General features: G+C 44.1%; 1 protein-coding gene across 2 annotated transcripts in view; it reads right to left on the bottom strand.

The window, feature by feature from the left end:
- The window catches only part of SPAG5 (sperm associated antigen 5), a 127,743-nt gene that overhangs the window by 83,160 nt on the left and 25,979 nt on the right, over nucleotides 1-18,604 (bottom strand). For both annotated transcript variants that reach the window (XM_088453704.1, XM_088453703.1), the window contains 4 exons: nucleotides 16,516-16,699; nucleotides 10,527-10,646; nucleotides 1,673-1,765; nucleotides 44-178 (listed from right to left, as the gene is read on the bottom strand). In XM_088453704.1, the coding sequence (XP_088309830.1) occupies nucleotides 44-178; nucleotides 1,673-1,765; nucleotides 10,527-10,646; nucleotides 16,516-16,699 (532 nt within the window). The remainder of the gene's footprint in view (nucleotides 1-43; nucleotides 179-1,672; nucleotides 1,766-10,526; nucleotides 10,647-16,515; nucleotides 16,700-18,604) is intronic.

Genomic DNA, 18,604 nt, shown 5'->3' with positions numbered 1-18,604 from the left:
GCATTCACTACAGAGAGCTGGATGAGGATAAGAATTTTAATACCGCTTCTTTGGCACATGTAGCATCTTCCATACGAGCTCTCATTTCATCCCTCTGAAGAAGACAGTCTTGCAACTTCTGGTTTGCTTTAGCCAGAGAGGCCAAATACTCTGCTAGAAGGGTGCGAGCGCAGCTCACCTGATATGAAGAGAGGACCAGACACAGTGCTTATCTTATTGTTCGACAGCATTAATATCTTTTATACTGTATGTGTTGCAGGTAACAGATAAAAACCAATAGCCATACATCAGTGAAACCTCCCCAAAACACTAAGACAGAAAAAAATGCTTTTAACATTGTTACAAATGACAGAAATTGTAAGCTTGCCTCATGGTCTCTATTAGTAGCCAGTTTTAGAAGTGTATTTATTCCCAATTGTAAAGCTCTGTAGGGTATGTTAGAAGTTTAATATTTATTAATATAAATAAACACCATTATTACATGGTGTGCGGTTTTGTACACAAAACTGTGGGTCTTTTATTGGTATTAAAAGTGCTCTCTCAGCCATACTGGAATCCACAGACTCAGGGGTACACTTGTTCGAAGGACGGAAGTCACTACTTTCAATCTATGTGATCCTTGATGAATGAATCTCTGGGGATTAACCACTGTATTGTAGAAAACATAATCAAATCCAGGGACAGGGGTATATTTTTCACTATGCTGACTTAAATAAACTCGGGGACACCCTTATTTGAAAGAGATGGGTCGCGCTTTTAAATAATTTGGTCCCACAGCGATTGTGGACTGTTGATGACCTGTGATCACCAGATCGCAACCGGCACTACAGAAAGACACATCGGATGGAAGAGGGAACTTAACTTGCACAATCTCACATACCTTGGTACATATACCTCTAAGGGGGCTCTCTAATTTGCATGAGCAGAGCCCCCTCCATCAATCAACGTGCCTCTTAGTAGTTATCTGGAGATTACCAGACAATGACAATCTACAGTATACTACAGAAAGCGTAGGAAATCTAGAGATACGGTTGGTCATCTATGCCTTGTTGGACTACCATTATTTTTTCACATTCATAAGAAAAAAAAAAAAAAAAGTGCAAGAGAGAGAGAGAGAGACCCAGGTGTAGAATTTGTCTCCCTTCTTTCAAACAAGCGTACCCCCATCCCTCTAGGTGTGTGTGGTGATAAAGGGACTTCCAGCCCCCATCCCATTCTGGCAATGGATGAAAGTTTTTTTTGTTATTTTAAGAACAGAGGTTGCCAATTTTGCTGCTCTGGGACCAGTTCGCTTCAGGCTTCCCAACGGTGATTAGTACTGTTGGGGAGAAGGTAAGTAACCTGGGGGGCCTTTGCTGCAGATGAGGAGTGGGATTCGTTATCCGTAGTTTTAAAAAGGTATATGTGGCTGCCCATGCATTCTCCATAGCAAAGGGGTTAAAAAATATATATATTATGTAAACTATATATATATTAGTAATAAATAGGACTAACTGAGAATTAAATTTTTAATAGTCTTTAGACTTTTAGATTGTATTATAGTTTATAAATATTATTGATTATTCATTTTTAAGTGGTTTAAACATGATAATACTGATAGCATTAAATAAAAAAAACAAAAAAAAAGCAACGTTTTTCTTCTCCTATATTTACATTTTTATTGAAGTCTTACTTTTTGGTTTAGATCGTCTCTATCCTTTTCAGTAATCTCATACAGGTTCTCAGCAAATTCAATTATAGACGCCACTTCACTGTTGTGAGATACCTGAAACAGGAATAACCATAATCTCGATCACATTATTTGTTCAATTAAAATAAAAAAAACCTTTACACTTTTACAGGAACACACTTTTGTTAAATTACATCTTTGAGCCACACTTAAAATGAGCAACCATGTGGCGCATTAGTTAACATATCTATTTGAAATCTGTACTGTACATTGAAAAATGTAATATAGAGGGCTATAGTTGGATAAAACATACATTGTGTATTTTCACTAAACAGCTCTTTAAAAAAATAAATACGGAATGCCACGGGGGTAGAAGTAAAGCTAGCTTAGATTTTCACTCAAACAGGACAAAAAACTTGAATTTCAAATGAGACCAGTAAGTAGTTAGTTATTTATAGGGCAGATTTCTATAATGTTATAGTCTACATCAAATTTAAAAAAATAAATAAATACAAAAACAAAAGATTTTTGTACTTTCATTAAACTCTTTTCCCATTGGGGGGGTAGTGGATACTGGAGATATATAGGCAGCCAAAAGTTTGTAACCTAATAAATTATGAAACTCCTCCTCCTTCTATTGGGTGTGGTTGGGTGGAACAACGTTGCCAGTCTTCTGCGTGGGCCTCTAGAGGTACTAATTTTGGCGACCGGTCCTCCTCGCAGCACAGGTGCGATCCCTCCCTTAAGGGGACAGCTTTGGGACATCCCGCAGTCTCCCATTGGATGAAAGAAAACTGATTTATTTTCTTACCTGGACACCCAACCACATATCGTTCAGTGTAGGCACAGCACAGGATGAGGAACGACTGTATGATTACAATGTTGTAACCGTACGGATGTTCCGCAATCGGCAAGTGCATACGTGGCATAAGCGTCCCCCATGGACTCAGAAAAAAGGATTTTACAGTTAAAACAAAAATCCCCTTACTTTACTGCTCGTTCGTACAATTACCTAATGAGCTGGAAACAGAAGTGTCTTTTCCTTCAGTGATTAGGCCCCTTCTTTAGAAAGATGGAAAACCAGTTTTGATTCACATTATGGTGATTGTGTGCAACTTCCCCACCTTAGGTTGTGGATGGAGCTACACAAACATACTGCACCATTATCATTACTTTTTTCTTGTTTCTTTACTGTACCATATAAGACCAACAGTGTATGAAGAAGAAAGGATTTGGAGGAAGTGAGCTGGTGTTTTGAACACATAATTTAGGATGTTTGATGTTGTTTCCTTATACTGTACTGAATTTAGGATCCATGTTTATTATTTAGTATCATTATAACACTGAGTGTTATTGACATTAATTAGCATTAGAGTAGACACCCTACATTTTGCATTCTGCTATAAAAATCTGACTCCCAGTTTTTTACCAGTTATGAATACAGTCATGATGTCGACAGTTTCCTTCATCACAAGGGAGGTCCTGGCAATTGTTGATATATGCCACCGCCATAGCATTGTCTGGCTGGAGACCTATAACATTTTCTCCACAATCAATGACTAAATCTGAGCATTTAATCATTGATTCTAGCACATTTATTGGAAGCTTTCCTTTTGCTAGAGACCAAAGACCATAACACAGACAAAGAAGAATGACTTAACCCCAACAGCTTGTATTAATCAGTGACAACATCCATAAAGGCCATCCATTTGCCATATGGGACAAGATGGATGGCCTTTATGGAAGTTATCAAGCTTTAGTCATCAGAGTACCACCCTTGGAGTCAAGCTGGTGAATTGGCTAGTCAAGTAACGATTTGAATTGTTTCATTCCCATAGGAGCTCTGGAATGTCATCAAATGGAACCTTGCAGGTTGCATGACCATGAATCAAGACCATCTTCCACAAGGCATTTATATAAATAAACACCAGAGATCCACCCGAGGGCCAGTAGGGACTTTACTATGCTGTATAATGAGGTTCTAGCCTACTGGCAAGAACACCTTCTGCATCTGGTGTCAAATAGCAACCCTAGACAGACAAGCCTCTAATTAGGTACACATTTTTAGACATTTGATTTTCATGAATAGCCATGGACTGGTTGCCACACAAAACAGACAAACATGGAAATTATGGGACCATACTGTGAATCTAAAGGGATTGGTGACCTTCACGGATTAGGAAAAGCAAGTAAGCATTTTTGTTGTCAATGGAGACATATTCTTGGTTTTGTTACAACACTGTTTATGACATTTCAGTCTTGAGGCTCAAAATGGCCCAAAAGGATCTGTCTTATCTGGAGATGGAAAATTTTTTATAAGCCCATATTCCCTTCTGCCCTTCCAGCACTAGGATGAGTACTAATGAAACTATGAATAGCTTAATCCCGATTCAGAGATTGACGCTCTGAAAGAGCGCTCGCTCTGAATCTGGGCGTTTTTATTTTTTGTGAGGCCTCCTGGCCGCTTGCATAGCTGTGGGTGACCCTACCACCCTTGTGGTAGGGTCTCGTGGCCGCAAGCCCCAGAGAGCTTCTGGCTCTAATAGAGCCGGAAGCTCTCCCACTGACATCGCTGGTGATGTCAGTGGGACCAGGGTCTGAATCACTTAGCTGACCAAGCCCATTTCCCTCCTCCATGAGACTCTATATCCTACAAGGTCACCATAGGATGAGAGAAAATGTGAAGGTTAGGTCTGTTTTTTTATATAAAGATTTAAGTCCACATAGTTCAATTAAATAGCTTCCCCAAATAGCTCTTCAGCATTTAGCTGCACTACTATGTCTTAGTTCCATTTGAAGGTCATCCTTTTGTTGAATTTGTGGCAAGTCTATAATTTACATCTAGTTAGATCACTCTGACCAACCTGAAATCCTCCAAAATCCAAATCCAGAGCAAAGCCTGAGAACTGGGCATTACTGCTAAATCTTGTATTTTATTGATTGGTACTAGTACTACAAGCTGAGTATTGTGCATACTAAAAGCACGTTTTGCATTACTACTATAGGAAGACTTTTACTAATGTTACTGCTATATTATATATTAGTGGATAGGCATTACTTCTACTGGTGGCTTACTAATGAAGCACTCTAATAGTGCTGCACATACTATTGGACATTTTAGCTACTTCCGTTCATATGTTATCAATACTGGGAGAGACAATGCTCCACAGAGTAGTTCCCCAATAAATTTCTGGTGAAAGTTGCTCTTGTTTTTGATATGTATTTAAATCAAATTAAAAGGTGTATGTGGCCCTTTGAAGGTGTCGGGAGCCACACAAGAGCACCCGAATTCTAACAAGCTTTACTAAAGCTAAGTACATAAATACCATCAAATATCTTACAATGAAAAAACAGGATTTTGGTACTTACCGATAAATCCCTTTCTCCGATTCCACAGGGGACACTGGAGTTCAAGACAGTGGGGTATAGACGGTGGTAGAGTAGAGCCTGGCACCTTAAATAATTTAGAAGTGTGACTGGCTCCTCCCCCTCATTGCCCCATCAGCCCCAGTTTAAGAACTGAGCCCGAGAAGAGACGGAGGACAACAGGAAAACGAGGAGAAGGAGAAGACCACAGAACGGAACAAGACCGACTGAAGGAGAACAGAGGAAACCACTGCAGGGAATCATGCAGTCACACAACCATAGAAGGAACGAAACAACTGGCAGGTATGCAGCGCTGGGCGGGCGTCCAGTGTCCCCTGTGGAATCGGAGAAAGGGATTTATCGGTAAGTACCAAAATCCTGTTTTCTCCTTCATCCACTAGGGGACACTGGAGTTCAAGACAGTGGGGACGTCCCAAAGCCAACCTCCTGGGTGGGAAGCGCTGAGAACATGCCAACCCTTTGGCCAACCGAACAGGGACCGCCAAGAACCAGAGGTTCAACGGAAAGGCAAGAGCTGAGGATCAAATGTCGTGAGCCAGGAGACAATCAGAACTCCCTGCGGAACAGACACAGAAATACCACAACTTACAGCGTAAATAGAATGGAATAAGCGGCTAGCGAGAATACACCCTCAGGTGAGAAGCATCCTAACGCTGTAAGCTCAGCTGAAAACAGACCAAGCCGGACTGTTGGGAGCAGAGAACTCCAACCCGAATCCATATGAGAAGGGCAGTAACCCGAGAACAAAACTCGAGAAAACCGTACCAGATTCAGAAACAGAAAGCTGCAACAGTCGCAGATAGCAGAATACCAGCACTGTTGGACATAGTCATAAAGATACAAGTATAACGATACCAATCTACAGAAACAGAGCTGATCCTGTCCACAGACTCCTAACAGAGTATGCAGAGAGGTAAAAGACAAGGCCGAACAGTCACCATGAACCATTCTGGAAGTCCAACTACTACAAAGTTGTAAACCAGCGGAAGGGAGAGACCATAGAAGTCTCCAACGAGTGGAGATCACACTGGGAATGAGGCCGAGGCAGCTTCGAGAGGATTGAGATTACAATACCTGTCAGAGGGTCAGACAGCAGAACAACCCATTCTGAAAACAGAGTAGAAAACAGCGACTGAACACCTGCAGTCGAAAAGCAAATCACAGCCACAAACTTTAAAACAGCAGACAACTTCCAACATGATGGAAGTGCGTAGGCAGTACCAACCGCTGGCCTGAACATAGGGTGAACAACCAGGATACCCTAGTAGTTATAGAGCACGGATGCAACAGCCACGCAGGAAGCTACCAATATAGGGAAGCATTCCATACCACAAGGCTAGAGCACTAGGACAACCCTGAAGGTACCAGTCAGGTACCCGTCAATGTGATGAAAACATCCACAGAGACTGAACAGGAAATCCACCAGGCCCCCTGCGTAGGACATATTGACTGTCACACTTTAATGTAAAGATGTGCACTAGACCCTCAAAGCGCTTCAGTCCATAATCCCAACAGATCTAGTAGAAGAGTGTCACTAATCTCAATGTTGAAACTATGCACCAGGGAAGCTCTAAAGTGTAGAGCCAACTGATTAAAAAAGCAGATGGCTGCTAGGACCGCAGCTAGGGTGCATAAGGGAGAAAGCGGCTATGCAATGACAGGTTGAGCATTAGTGGGGTAAGCCCGCTTACCTGTGAGCGGCCAAAAGCCCTCTGGACGCTATGTAGAATGTCACTGACCTTTTTCATCTGACAGCAACCTGCCCCGTCAGGTATAAGGAATAGCTTCAGTGGGCTAAGACCCAATGCTCTACAGCACGGACTCAGTCTGGAGATGTTGCAGTAGAAAACACTGTATAAACTAGCAAAATGTTAGTGGAGGCAGGAAGGTCGTTCAACAGGACTCTATACCTGAGCTTGTTATATTAGGGATGTGTATCCATATAGACATTATACCTATACCACAAAACGGTCTACTAGTTTAAGTATCAGTACATTAACACAAGTTAACTTGTCAGACTCCTGCATCGGGAGATCAGCATGCTATATTTATATATGTCCTGCTATATCCTGCATTCTCAGTGTCTTATAAGTTTGCTACCAAGTGCAAAGTTAAAATAATCATAGATCACCCTAAAGGGGGGGCGCCATAGATAGGGACTAACAAGAAGGAACTATAACCCCAGAAGGATGGAAGTACATATCTTTATATACAAGAAGGCCCCAGTCATGTATAGGGTTCATAATATAAGCAATGTCTATCACTATGTAAGCTGCAGAACATGACTCTAGTCTACAGAGCCACCATTTAATATATATATATATATATATATATATATATACACATATATACACACACACACATGCATATAGATAAGCTGACAGCTTTGGTAATCGCAGGCGGCTTCCCATCCGTGGAAATATAGGTACGTACACACACCCACATACAAATCCTTAGGGAGAGATGGTGTAAAGCGGAGTTATTGTACCAACTACTGGATGAGGAGAGTCCAGACTTCAATTGCAGAATCCTTCTTTTAAATAAGCTAAGTACCAGACATAAAACTGATAACAGATCCTACCTCTGCCTTATAAGGATAAGAAGCGATATATATATCTCCACATATGCATACCTACATACAAGATTAGTAGGTGCGATAATATTTAAAATTAGAACATGAGCAATACACGTATATGTTCTATAGCAGGGCTTAGTATAAATACATGTGGCTTACCTCAACGCAGGGAGACTGCTCAAGTGTTGCGTGTAGCCATCAGCCTGCTACGGTGTAATGGGCAGGATATTTTATCAGCGTGCTGTCCCAGACTGGTATCGAACCTGGGACCCTTCTGTTACTGGAGTGCTCGCCTTAATCAGTTGAGCTATATATGTGTGCAGAAGAGTAACAATCCACAAACTTAAGGGATTACTGTCCCCAAAAAGTGAGCTGTATTCTAACAGAGCCTTCCCAACATATTAAAAGGGAGACCTGTCCCTTGGGAAAAACCACAGCGCAATCCCCCAATCTAAACAGGGGATAAAGGCCTGCTGTTGTTATTAACACAGCTAAAGAAGTGGCCGTCCCGGCCTCTAATGCTGGGCCACAGGGATGGTAAGCCCAATATGGGATTCTCGTTCCTGAGAATGGATGATTCGGGAGGACCTGACCCAAGGCCTGCCCCCTCAGCCAACGCTGGGTTGAGACCCAACCCAATGGAGAGTTCTCCTCACCCACAGATATCGTTTCAATATTTTTGTATATGTGCTGCCAAAGCGTGCACTGGAACATTGTCAACCTTGCGCAGTGTGCTAATTAACCTCTCTGGAATAAGGCTTGTCCATAGACCACCCGATTAGCAGAGTAGAAAAAAGGTATACACATACACACACATATATACATCCATCCCTATATGGGATTATACACACACACACACAACACGTACATTGTAGGCGCCGGGACACGGGGAGCGATCTGCAGAAGTGACAGAGATGACTCTTACATTGCGCTAGGGTAAAGTTATACCGCGCTGTGTGCGCAAAATGTCCATGCTAGCCTGGAAGAGTCCCGGCTAACATAAGCTGTCCCCTCAACAGAACCGCATAAAACGGAGTCATAGTGCACCTGCTAAGCGCAAGGTTGAGGGAGGGGCAGCAAAAGGCTAGACATATCCATCAGAGCAGCAGGTGTTAGGGCAATGAGCTATACTGCTGTGGAGGGCGCCGAAGCGGCTTAAACACAAGAGCCCCGAAGTAGCTAGCGCCGGAGCTTATACATTAAAGCACCGCCTCAGCAGACTAACAGCTACGCTGTTATAAAACACACACAAGCACAGGGAGAATATACAAACTCCACACAGGGTCATAGTGGGAAACAAACCCATGACCTCAGTGCTGTGAGGCGGCAATGCTAACCATTACACAGTCTGTGCTGCCCTGTTAAATATATACAGGCTGCCTCAGTGCGACTGGCGCTGTACCTACAGTGAGAGCTCCAGCGCTTTTTGTAAGTGATAGCGCAGTCAGCCGTCTGTCACTTACCTGACCTACAGTTAACGGAGCTTCAATACACATCTCCCCCTTGTGGGGGGAGGGGCAGGAGACCCGGACTCAGCCGGCGGCGGGACCCTTTTCTTCCCCGAGCAGGAGTGAGTCAGCGCTGTGCTACACAACGGACCCTCTTAATAAAAGGGGGAGTTGTTTATATTGTAAGCTGTCCCCTCTCCTTAAGAGGGAAGCGCGCTCCCTTGCCGGCGCTGGTCCGCGCTGCATACTCTTAAAAGAACACCTCTCCTGCTAAGCAGGAGAGGAGAGCCTCAGCTGATGTCCACTGCTCCAGTGAAATGACTCAGCGCTGTGCTTGCCGGCTATTGCTGCTGCGGAGCAATAAGGGGGAGAACCCTTACAAATGGCGCCGCTGTTGCAGGACGCGCCATAAGTGTTTGTTTAGGGCGGGTCTCGACGCCGGGTCCGTGCGCTGATTAAGACAGCGGGACTTAGTAGCCACAGCAGCCCGCCATGTGTGAGGAGGGCAAGCGCGATCGGCGCTGCTAACGAGCTCTCCTATGCAGCAGCGCCGACAGCCGCGTGGTGCCCACAGCGCGGCAGTGAGGAGGAAGCCCGACTATAATAGGCGCCGCTAGATTGCATGATGCGCCTCCAGCAGCCCCAGCGACGACCGGGGCTGTAATTTGCGCCCTCGTGACTACAGCACCTGGTGACCCCCTTGACCTGGTATCCGAAGTCGGGGAGAGGGTGGTGCGGGGGCAGGGGAAAGTCGGGCCCTCCTAACAGTGACTGTGTCACTGAGCCCAGCTATACTTCCACTGCTCCTGCTAATCAGGAGCAGTGGTCATACTTACAGCTGTTGCGGCCGGGAAGCTGGGCTGAGGGGGCGGAGAGGAACCCGGACACATGCCGGTGTCAGCAGTGGCGGGTCTTCTCGGGGTCCGATGACTCCTTTGTGTGTGCCCCCTCCTCAGGGTCACCGGACACAGGCTGCAGTAGCCGTGTGGTGCCCTTCCCGGCGGCTCCCACGTAGCAGGCAGACTGTCACAGCAAGCAGCCTGCCTGTCCTCAGTCAGCTGAACTGTTATAAAAATAAAAAAATATGAAAAAGGCTGGAGACAGCCTGATGTGTGACCGGCTCTCTCGGGCACATTCTAAAAACTGGGGCTGATGGGGCATAGAGGGGGAGGAGCCAGTCACACTTCTAAATTATTTAAGGTGCCAGGCTCTACTCTACCACCGTCTATACCCCACTGTCTTGAACTCCAGTGTCCCCTAGTGGATGAAGGAGAAAAAGAAAATAAAAGTCTGCACTCATCAATATAGATTCATCCCCAAAAATGGTCGTCTCTGGCGATGAATGCAGTATTTCTGTTTGGGCTTACAGTAACACCCATGGAGAAACATACTGTACCAATATAGAAGGGGTAATGCAGAAACATCACTCAAATCATTGAGTGCTTACCAAGTTCTCTGTGACTTCCTTAAGTAAGTGGTGTAACTGCTTCCCTTCCTCCTGCCAGTGCTGTGTTGATTGAAGTTTACTGAACGATTTTAAGTAGAGATTATGGTAATACTGTTCCTCCTAAAGAAATAAATAATAATAATTTATACATTGTTTCTTAAAAATGTAACGTACATAAAAGTAGGATTCATGGATTAATATATAAACTTCTGTGCATTTAAATAAAGAATACAGCCCAGGCGCTGAAGGGTTGGTAGAAGCTTAACAAATTAAATGTGGCTATGTGGGGTAGTCACTCCCACTAGGCAAAGAGGGATACATGAGCAATAGAGCAGCCACAGAATCTGTTAAACACAATTAAGGGTCACTCAAACCAATGCAGGAAATATATAATAAAAAAAAGAATTGTATGTTTATTATTATAGTTAATAGACCAATACAAATGTCAATCAATGAAGCAATCAGGAAGCATGTAACAGCTGTATTAGTTGTAAAAATCATGAAATGAGCAATCTAGAATGGGGCTTGCTGGTCATACAGGAAAGTGCACCCTCAGGGATGGGGGAGGGGCGAGCAGGGCAGCTCCATTTGACCCAGTCTGGTGTACCCTCCAGGAAACATGGCCGCTGCTGCTACAAGCAGCCCCGGTTCCACATATTAATCCCTGGTGGTATAGTGGTAAAGCGCGGTCATACCGGGTGTCCCACTAGCCAGCACTGCTGGCGGTCTACTACTCCGGTGGCGACAGCCGCAAACCCATGGCTCCCGCAGGGAGCCGCTGCTTAACTTAAGTCCCCCGCTGAGCGATGGCTGCGGCTCCTGCTAGTGTGGGAGTCCGCGGCCGAAGATACTGACCCATCGCCAGTGCTGCAGCTGGGGACAGTGGGGGTTCCTATAGGATGACTTCCACTGCACACTCTAAATAAACTAGTCAATGTAAGTAAAATAATAAAAAAAAAAAATTGGAGGACCATCTAAAATATCCTAATAACCACTGCCCAGCTCCTGCCAGCACCAAGCTTTTAAAACAAGGTCCAGTGCCTGGGAGCAGGGAATAGAGGAGCCTGGGGCTTGTGAGTAAATTGATTTAACCATTTGGTGCCCAGTCTCTCCTCGCCAGGCTATACCCAGTGTTGTCCCTGTGCCCCCTATGGAGTCAAAGAAAGAGACTTAACAGGTAAGACATAGGTCTCCTTTTCATGCCTCAAGTCTACTTTTTAGTTTTTGCCATTTTTTTTTTTAACCTCATCTTACCTTTGTACCATTTCATGTTATTCTCTAGACATTAACTGCTTAAGTCCTTCGCTGTGGAGAATGGGTAAGGCTCATCATCCGCATGTACCTTAAAACTGTGGATGATGAGCCTGCAGTGGCGTTGGAGAACATGCATGCCAACGTAATTTAAAAAAAAAAAAAAACTTTACAAGTATTGCCGGAGATAGAGGGAGGGACCTCTATCTCCCAAAACCTGGCACCTAGAGAGATGGGGACACCCTTGTTTGAAAGAGGGTAATCCCCTTTTTTCAAACTGTGCGCCCCATAGAGATTATTGTCTGGTGATCGGTGGCATCACCAGGCAAAACCTCCTCCAGAAAAATCATGAAGTCCAGGGATGGGGAAAGGCCTGCCCCCGACCTGGCATCCATAAATTCAGGGGCACCCATTGTCCCCTTAGTACTTATGGTCTGTGATCACCTATGATCTCAATGTTACGCTGTGCTACAGACATGGCCAGCACTTCCATTAGGCAGCTATAGGCTGCCTGGGAGAAAGACATTTTAGCACAGAGAGGAGGGTGACGTGGGCACTTGTTGGGGGGCCCCGACAGCCGCCGCCGCCTCCTCCTCAGGAAAAACTGCGCCCATTGCTTCAATATTACCATCAGCCTGCTCCTCTATCCTCCATGTGGAAGGGGTTCATCCGAGTAGGAGCTAGGAGCAGCGGTCACATAATCCAGATTGCTGCGGGAAACCACTCACCGGCAGGAGCGGAGATCATCTGAGCGTTTCTCTGCACAGCCGGATGGTTGAAAATGGCAGCCGGATTACACCTGTGACTGCAGCCAACAATGTAGGACGCCACAGGCAACCACTCACCGGAGAGAGCAAAAACAATCACTTTGCATCACCGGATTGTGACCAGCGACAGCAAGAACGAACTGCCAACCTGACAGGCTACTGCAGAGCCGGGTGGAAAACTGATATTAACCACATTGAACATCATCACCACCCACAGGGAACCAGGAAAGGTACGTAGCCAAGTTCACTGAACTGCATCAATGTACAAACTTCTCATTTACAGAGACATACCCACTTAACACCCCCCCCCCCCCAAACTTCTCACCCATCCCCTACCCATCTTATTGTTTGTCTTTTGTATGTTTTTTGTTTCTAAATGTCAACTATTGCATCCATTCATTGTAGGTTTATCGATATATACATGTATTAATTTACAATAAATTATCAGTTTATTAGTATAGTGCTCATTATTTATTTATTTTTATTTATTTATTACCAGTTATTTATATAGTGCACACATATTCCGCAGCACTTTACAGAGAATATTTGCCCATTCACATCAGTCCCTGCCCCGAGCGGAGCTTACAATCTATATTCCATATCACATGCTCACACACATACACATAATTTTTGTTAGGAGCCAATTAACCTACCAGTATATTTTTGGAGTGTGGGAGGAAAATGGAGTACCCCAGAGGAAACCCACGCAAGCACAGGGAGAATATACAAACTCCACACAGTTAGGGCCAAAGTGGGAATTGAACCCACAACCTCAGTGTTGTGAGGCAGTAATGCTAACCATTACACCGTCTGTGCTGCCCTTTATTAATAGTATCTACACCATTTTGTTTGCTGCTGTTATCTTGTCTACATTCATTCACTTGCATAACCCACACATAGCTTATTTTGATTGCCATAGTGTATGTTGCCCACATTTTTACCTGTATAGCCCACAACTAATTTATATAGGTAAGCGCTTAGTAATTAAAGTCCTATCAATATGAATGTGCCTACTGCAGGACTACCGCCCCTACCTGAACTTCAGTGCCTCCAGCATGCGTGGCTCCATCAATGTCCGCCACAACGCAGCACCTCCTCTGTAACTTTGTGGTGCCGGAGGAGGGAGCCTGCTACTGGATGAAAGACAACCAGTTGCCCTTTGTGATGGTCCTGGATAAGCGGAGCCAGAGGTGGCAGAAGGTGAAGAATAGCCGGGCCAGAACATAGTCAACACCCTGGCTGGGGGTCCACGCTTCTGCGGCTCCCGTGGCGAGAGCTACCCGAGACCCTCAGCCCTCTATATTTATAATAAAATATTACAAACCTTGCACTGGCCCTGGCTACAGAAAACATGTTTTCCGTATATGGTGGTGAGGTATGTTCTTGCTCGCCCCCATACTGACACTAGAATTTTCTGTGCACCCATATTTCAAAGAGGGGAGTCGGCCCTTTCAAAGGATGTCGCCCATTAGTGGTGATCACCAGACAATAACTAAAACAGTACAGAAGATAACATTTTTCCACAGGTTGGGATCCAAAACTCAAATCTTCACCGGGATGTAGTCGGCATCCCGACGTGTTGGATGCAGACGGTTTGAATCCTGACCACCGGCATCCCGAAGGCAAGTATCGGGGTGTTAGATGGAGGTTAGGTAGCAAGGTTAGGCATTAGGGGGGAGGGTTAGGCACCGGGTAGGGAGTGTTAGGATTAGGGTGCGGGGAGAGGGAGGTTAGGTTTAGACACCAGACAAGGGGTATTAGGTTTAGGGTACGGGGAGGTTAGGCTTAGGCACTGAAGTGGGAGGGGGGCGGGAATAGGGTTAGGCACAGAGAAGGGAGGGTTAGTAAATTACTCACCGTGCGATCCTATGGGTGTCGGTATTCTGGCTGTCGGTATGCCGTTGTCGGTATTCTGACTAGCGGCATCCCAACAAAAAAAAATAATCAATTTGCTTTTGGTTCCCTATTTTATGGCCATTTGGGTTAAATTTTTATGGACTTCCAAGAATGAGTAAAAAGACTAATGGAATTTTCCGAAAATACAAGGTATAATGTGTGGGTAACGAATAATAATAGTAAAAAAAAAATCAGTGATATTGATATTGGAACGTGACGAGCCCTAACATCGGAAAATGGCCTCAGCACAAGGATGAAAAACATATCTGCAGCAAAGTGGTTAAATTGAAAAGAAAAAAACTAAAATTCAGATACAACAAAACGTCATGGAGTAGCGAATGCAAGAGACACAACGGGTCTTCATCATGAGTTGGGCACAAAGCAAAAAAATATATATTTGTGTAAATTTGCTCATTGGGATAACCATGTGGTACAACAAGTGGGGCAGATATAAAATTGAGCAGAGATGTACTGTAGAGATGGCAAAGCTAGTTTTAGCCGAAATCTAAATTGTATGCCCAAATCAGAACACCAAGCAGATACTTACCAGATATGGAATGCAGGAGGGGAAACACAACATAATAGGCAAGTTATGGGGTAGAACATGGGTGGGCAATTATTGCAGGTGGGAGGGAAGGCACTTAAAAAGTTTAAGTGAACTGTCGAGGGCTGCACAAAAAATATTTTGTATTTACAATACCTTGCCATAATGGTTTCTGGAAAAGAGATTCATTAGACACCAGCTTGGCTGTCCTATGTCCATTTTACCATAGAGTAGGTTCTTTGGGTCTGATTCAGAGGTGGTTGCAGTTTAAAATTTGTCGCAAACAGCCAATTTTTTCGTCTGCGCATGTGTCAGAGTAGCACTACGCATGTGCCGTGAATGTCTTGCGACGGTGGTCATAGTGCGGATTAGGACGCAGAGTACTTGACAGACAGTAACGGTTTGAGGGAGGTAATGGGTGAGTAGCGACTAAAACGCAGACGTGTCGTGAGAGTTTCAGCGAGCGAATTCGTATGCAGTGGTTAAGGCTCCAACATTTTACTTGTGACGGACATTCAGTGCGAGTATAGGGTTTCTGAAAAATCTTATGGTGCATCTTAGTATGCAAGCAGCGGACTTGAGACGCCGTTAGTGGGAGTCACAATTCAAATCCCGGTGGCTGCAACATTTGCATATTTTCTCACAACCACTGCATACAGCATCGCAGCGGAGACCGGCATTGTGCCCACCTCTGAATCAGGCACTTTACCAATATTAAAATATGAATAAACCCTAAACTACTGATCGAGGAAAAAAGGAACCAGTCTGCCAGGGCAACTTCGTTAGGAGTCCAGGGAAACTAAACCGTAAAATCCAATATCCAAAACAGATACACACATTTTATAAAATTAAAAATACAAAACAGGAAAATAAAAAAAAATAAAAAAAAATGACAAAATAGAATATATATCTATATATAAAAAAAAGCAAAGAAAAAAAAAAACCCCCATATGTCCTTAGTAAGGAAGATTTTTTAATCTGCACTATGACTTCATTAATGTTCAGTTAGTGTCCAGAAATGATAATGAATAGCATGATAATCATCAAAGGTCATCAGGTTAGACGTCCCTTCCATTTGGAGGGAAAGGAAAAGCTACTCCTACTACAACCTCTCCCCCCAAGCTCTCACAGGTAATAATCTCCAGCCTGTTGTGCTGGTCTTCTGCAACATCAGCTTCTCTGCTTCAATGCAGTCAGACAAGCTCCTTTGTCCCAGCTTGTGTGCACTGGCAGCGTTGCAACATCATTAATCGACGTCCGCAATGCTTAAATGTAAAGCTAACCAAGGCCACTCATTGGCAGTGATTTGGAATGCACGATTCGGGAGGAGACAGGGCTAGATTGTAAGAACGCATTTTTGTTGACCTCTGGGATAGAACGTGGGTTTGAGTATGTGTTACCATCTACAATCAATAGGTTTAAGGCAGTCTATATCTTCTGAACACAACAGTATGAATTCTATATTTTGTTTTGTGTTCTGGAGAAGAATTTAAATTGGGCATATCCACTACCAGAAATTTTGGCTACTTACCGCACCGCAATAGGTGACACATGTTTGTGTGGAGCATTCTCTCTGTTCAGATGGTTTTGATGAGACATTAGCTTTCTGCCAACCTTGAAGCTGCCGTGAAAGTACTTCAACTACAATTAACGAGCCTTCCAGCCGATCAATCAGCTCTTCCCGAGATACATTACATAATGTCTCCCTGGAAAAGCTAGAACACAAAGTAAACCATATGTGCATAAGAATATTGCAGTTCTGGAGGTCATTATAGAAAACTACCTTTAGTCATACAGAGTACCTCGATATGCACTAGATATTCAAGCATGAGTTACAAATACAAGATAGCAGCTCTTGCAGAGAAATATGCCCAAGCAGAGTGGATGAGCTGGGTACAGTGAGGCCATGACTTGCACAGTGTGAACAACAAGTTTTACAGAGCAAAGTATTAAGGGGTTTTCCTTTTGCAGAGAGAGCTCATGGAAACAAGAAGGATGAGAACAGTCCCAATTTTTCACTCACTGGGCGGAATTCAATTGTTTTCACGGCCCGCATCTCCCGTCTAAAGTGACTGGAGATTGCGGGCCGCTATGCAATTGTTCCAGATTTTCGTGCTGATCGTGCCCAAAGTGGTCGGGTTTAGCCGCATAAAGCAGCTAAACCCGACCAAAAAGCTGGGCGCGATAGCGAAAAGTGATGTTTGGGCGCCCAAACATGTCACTTTTCGCACATTTCAGCTCTCATCCCCCAGGGGCTGCGAGCTGAAATGTAGCGCTGGCAGCTGATCGTGCCCGACAGGAGCAAGAATTGAATAGCTCTGTCGGGCGCGATGGGGGCAGGAATCAATTGAATTCCTCCAACTAATTTAAATCACAGATGAGGCCAAGGGGTATATTTACTAAAGTGAGCGTTTTTAGAAATGGAGATGTTGCCCATAGCAACCAGATTCTACTTAACATTTAACTAGCACCTTCTAGATAATAGCTAGAATCTGATTGGTTGCTATGGGCAACATCTCCACTTCTAAAAACTCTCACTTTAGTAAATATACCCTTAAATCTATAGGTAATTTAAAAAGGACATTTAAACTATCTGCTGTAATTGTTGAACTACTCCAGCTCAAACGTGCTTCCCTGCAAAGAGATAAGTGTGACCATGTATTTACATTTACAAGTCTACATCACGATTGTCTGGAAAGAGCTATAGATGTGTCCGCATGCATCTTACTTCCCTGCGCATTAAACAGCCTTTCTAGTCGGCACTGCCAAGTATTTTGTCATGTGACTTATAACCATGAAATGTGTCTTATTCGCAAAGCGAAGGAAATATGACGCACACACAGCTTCTGCTAAAATGATATGCGGCTTGTCTATATTCTGTGTGCGGGTGTTTCTGCATACGAAATGCTAAGTTACAGTGTCAGCGGCTGGGACACTAACATAGCATTTTGCATGCAGATATAACCGCAGTCGCACACATAATATAGGCATGCCACATATCAATTTAATCAGCAGGAGCTGCTTGTGTGTCCTATTTTTGTTTTGCAAATAAGACGCATTTGATGGTAGAGACTCTCCAGCACTTCAGAGGTAATATGTATGTGGACACATCTGTATTTCCAAGCTTCTAGGAAATTCTTGCGATGCCAATGCAGCTAGGAACATCCCTTAGAAGAGGTCTCCCTCGCACGCGTCAAATTTATGATGACCACCGTGGTTCAAGAGATGAAATCAGAACTACAAGCAGTCATCATAGATTTCAGATCAAAATGACCTCACTCGGCAACTACAGATGTGTCCTCATACATCTAGCCTCAATACGCCATGCAGCGCAACTTGCCTGAGTGAGCCGCCAGGGCCTGTGTTACTCTGCTAGCGTTGGTGACTTTTTTGCCACAATGCGTCTAAGTCGCAGGGCGCACCAGCAGACACTGCCGATTATTTTGATATACGACACTTGTATATCTGTGTGCACCAGAGTCTGTATACGAAGCAGAACGGAGCTTGGATTGAAAAAAGCTGCGGCTGCTACACTGTAGCGTTTTGTATACAGATTCTGAGACTCAGTCACACACAGATATAGAAGTGTCGCATATTAAATAAAACAGCACAGTCTGCTG

Source organism: Taudactylus pleione, unplaced genomic scaffold (assembly GCF_031769625.1).
Source record: "Taudactylus pleione unplaced genomic scaffold, aTauple2 ptg000585l, whole genome shotgun sequence".
NCBI classification, from domain to species: domain Eukaryota; kingdom Metazoa; phylum Chordata; class Amphibia; order Anura; family Myobatrachidae; genus Taudactylus; species Taudactylus pleione.
This window is presented reverse-complemented; position numbering and strand designations above follow the sequence as displayed.